Source organism: Alligator sinensis, unplaced genomic scaffold, assembly GCF_000455745.1.
Source record: "Alligator sinensis unplaced genomic scaffold, ASM45574v1 scaffold558_1, whole genome shotgun sequence".
In the NCBI taxonomy this organism is placed as follows: Eukaryota; Metazoa; Chordata; order Crocodylia; family Alligatoridae; genus Alligator; species Alligator sinensis.
In genome coordinates this window covers 459,438-463,303 of record NW_005842792.1, presented here as the reverse complement: position 1 = coordinate 463,303, position 3,866 = coordinate 459,438, and the positions used below count along the sequence as shown (strand labels likewise).

The 3,866-nt window shown below is 40.4% G+C and overlaps 1 protein-coding gene across 1 annotated transcript in view; it reads right to left on the bottom strand.

The window, feature by feature from the left end:
* Positions 1 to 3,393, bottom strand: part of ROR1 (receptor tyrosine kinase like orphan receptor 1) — a 73,692-nt gene extending 70,299 nt beyond the window's left edge. The window contains 2 exon segments of the mRNA XM_025191179.1: positions 1,665 to 1,952; positions 3,335 to 3,393. Coding sequence (XP_025046964.1) covers positions 1,665 to 1,952; positions 3,335 to 3,374 — 328 coding nt within the window. The 5' untranslated portion in view covers positions 3,375 to 3,393.
* Between the last annotated feature and the right edge of the window lie 473 nt (positions 3,394 to 3,866).

Below are 3,866 nucleotides of genomic sequence, written 5' to 3'. Positions count from 1 at the left end.
CGCTTTCGTATCTGATTTCTGTAAATATTCGAAAGGCTATGTTTACTGGCAAGAATAGTCACTGTAACACCATGCCTTAAGCCTTAAGGAATAGTTATGTAAACTAGATTTCAAATTAATGTTAAATCAGCATCTCCTCTAGACGGCTATTGAGTGTCTGTTACAGAAATGCTCTGTAAAAAAAAAGGAATTATTTTCTCTTCTCCTTTCCTTTACGAACTATCCTGCATTTCAAATACTGAGCACTGAGTAACAACTGCTTGTCAATCAGCTAGCTGCCAAGAGTTATTTTCAGAAATAATTCAGTGAATGATCTAAATATAAAACAATTTGAGAAAATCTGAATAATTTATGAACGAAAAAGACATGAAATTCATTAAATAAATTATTCCTTATACATTCTTTGCCCATTTTTACAAATAAGCATTAAGTCTATGTAACCTCTTCAGCTCACAGCTTTCTCCTCTGAAAGTGGGAGTAAAAGGAAGACAGAAAAACCTGTTTCTTGTTTGGGGTCCTCACAATTGTCAGGACACCTCTATAATCAATTATCTGAAGATATACTTTGGCGCAGAGAGAAAATGTGTTACTTTTTGCAACCCTTGGAAATGATACTGGTAATGTAACTACTATTTTTACTGTATTGAGCATTTCAATTTCAGTCTTCTCCAGGTTTAAAACTCCTGTTTATACAGAGCGGGGAAAAAGGTATCTCATGGTTGAAGATTTAACACAGTGTCTTTCTGATTGATTGATGGTTCAAATCTCGCTAAGGCCTGTGGGCAGACATTAAGACAATGGTACGATTGGGATCAGAGTAATTTTATGCCTCATCCCAAACAGTGTGCCTTCTGCCATGCACATCTGGATCTGCAGATCAGATAATAGGGCAGCTCTGTCCTGGACCCAGGGCTTCCCCCTGCCCCCAGCTGGCTCCAGATCCAGGGCTGGCACCTTGTTGTCTGACCCAGCTCTGGAAAGGCCAAGGTCTGGTTCTGGCAGGGGCTGCAGGGCAAGGCAGGAAAGGCTGCCGGGCTCAGGGGGTGCCAGGACCCCTCCTCACCCCCCGCCCCACACACACCTCCAATACAGTGGGGAATCTTGCAACCTTCTTTCCTGGCAGCTTATTTTTGGCATCGGGATTGAAGCTGTCCTGGTTCTGATGCTGATCCCCACCCTAATACTGATGCTGACAATCAGCCGATTGTCAGCATTGGCATGGGGGTGCTGCATGTTCAATTTATGGCACCATACAAGTGAGCCGCAAAGATATGTGTTGGTTTGGCACTTCATGCAAAAATTGGCTGAATGTGTAACACTGTTAATATTTATGGTGAAATTCATGTATTAACTGCGCCGTAACTAATGTGTGCCGGGGCCTCATTTAGAAAAAAGCTAAACGTTGTTGAAGGCTTTTCAGTGTTCTCTGTTAAGTAAGTTCCCTTGCCTAAGTCCTAGTCCCAGTAGACTCAACTCCTCATCACAAAATCCATCCCAACAACAGTCACCATTACCAAACATCTCAGTTGTGAATAGAGAAGCTTGCATTGCTGACCTCCTTGTGCTATATTTTTCTGTGGTTTTACAAAGAACTTCTATTGCTAGTCCTGTTCATCTGGCACTTTTCCCAAGTAACATAAAAAGTTTGGGAAGGTAATTCTTACCAAATTTCACAAACAAAACACCAGTTGTGGAAACAGTCTTCTTGCCGTTAGTTGCGACACACTGAAAGTAGCCTGTATCTGTAGTGTCAAGGTTTCTTATTCGTAATCGAGACCCATAGCTTGTTGCACGGAAAGATATCCTTCGGGGTTCTTGAACCACTGGTGCATCATTTTTCAACCAGCGTACAGTTGGAGAAGGATTGCCGGAGACTTTACAATGCAGTTCTGCTGTCTGGCCAAGAGTGGTGGTTATGTTATTCATAGGCTCATCAAGTGTCAGGAAGTAATCTGTTAAATACACAAGGGGAAAAAAGGTGAACAATACCTTCAAACTTAGACATGACAGATTTAAAGAAATCTCATTCTTGCCTTCTACAGGATGATGAAAGAACTGGATGTTAACAAAATTAGACTTAATGCCAAATGTAAATACTTGATAATAGACATTTCAGGAATAAAGCCACTTTTCATATCCAATAGGACTTTGTGTAGTAAAAGAAGGGATGATAAAAGTCCATGTTCCTTTTATCAGTACATCTTATTTGGAGAAAGGTGTTACATTTCTTGTGATCTCCCTTTTCTCTGCAGATATGATGTCAGAAGAATTGCTGATCTAAACGCTAGTTCTGTCAGCTTTCCCTGTATCACATTACTTTGCTTTATTCAACATAGCAAACATAAGGTCATGTTTGCTCTTATTCCATACCCAAACAATTAGTGTGAGACTGTCAAACAGGCTCTGGGGCCACATCTTCCAGGTGCTCTGAACTCAAACTAGAACCAGATTTTCCAAGGGGTTCAGCTATAAATGGCATGTCTTCCATTCCGCTGAAAATCTGCCCATTTATTTTGGTGCAAATGTGTCCCTTTGAGTAATTCAGGCCTAGATATAAAATATCCCCCAAAATGAAGAAAGAGTAGTTTTAAAATGAGCTTCAGAAAATGGAAAAGCATACAGTACAGGAAAAGAACAAAACCAAAAATGAAAATTAAAACTTTTTTTATTGATGCTATAAAGACTTGTACAACCACTAAGTGTTACTTTCTTTCCTTATTCTTGCTTTCTTTCAGGCAAAATATGAAATGGGTGAAATGACATTTTTAGTACCTCAGGAAATGATCTTACTGAAGATATTCTCTTTTCAAATCAGAGGCAGGTGACATTTTAAGTATAACTCTATTATCAAGAAACCTTTAATTTTGTGCCAACATAAAATGTTAAAATCAAAATTCAGAGATATAACTGTTTCTTATCTGTTTGTGGACACTGGCTTCTTTCACCAAGTACTAGCATTCAAAGGTTTAGTTATATCTTTTAAAATCAGAGGACTAGATAGATTGGGGTAATGGCAATGGGACAGCCCTTCCTTTCTGCTGCAGGTTCAAATCCAACCTAGTCATAAGTAGCTAAGTCTTGGTTGTCTTCGTTGTCTAGATTGGTTGTCTTAGCTGAGGTATCAAGGAAGGAAAGACATGCTCTTCTGCACTTGGGAACAGACAGTTCATCTGCAATGTATTGTACTGAACACCTTTTGATTATCATCATGTCCATTGCTATTGTTTCCATTGGTACCCCCGCTATCAGGGTCTCATTGACCTAGGAGACAGACTAATACAGCCAAGGGAAGGATATTTGCTTAAAGGAGCTTACACTTGATCTTCCAGTTTACCTCGGGGAGGACATCCCGGTCCACAGGCAACAAAGTTCATCGACTGGCACTGTAGAACTTCTGTGCTGTCACTGCATGGAGAAGGTGTTAGTGGAGTCCAGATATTGTGTAGGGGAAGTTGGAAAAGATGGGTCTCAGCTGAGACCAACTCTTTTCTTTAATGTTCCCCATCAGTCAATAATGGGGAAGCAGACAGCTCTTTCTTTCAGTTCCTTCAAAGCAAGGATAAAAGCAGCCTCTTCAGGTGTAGGAACCGGTTGCATGCTACGGCTTTGGATATGGACGCTGTCTCCTCTGTGTGATTGGTAGCTCACTCCAAACCTCTCTCTCTGCCTTCTCTTGTAAGTCTTATGCTACCTGCCCTCCATACTCCTCTTTCAGCTTCCCCTTTTCTCCCCATTCTTTGCTTTTCATTTACCTAATGAACCCTCCTAACCAAATTCCTAACTAAACCACACCCATTAAAAAAAAAATCTACCACTAATATGATAATCGCAGTCTATCCCACTACTCACCTTGCTCATGTGTCTTT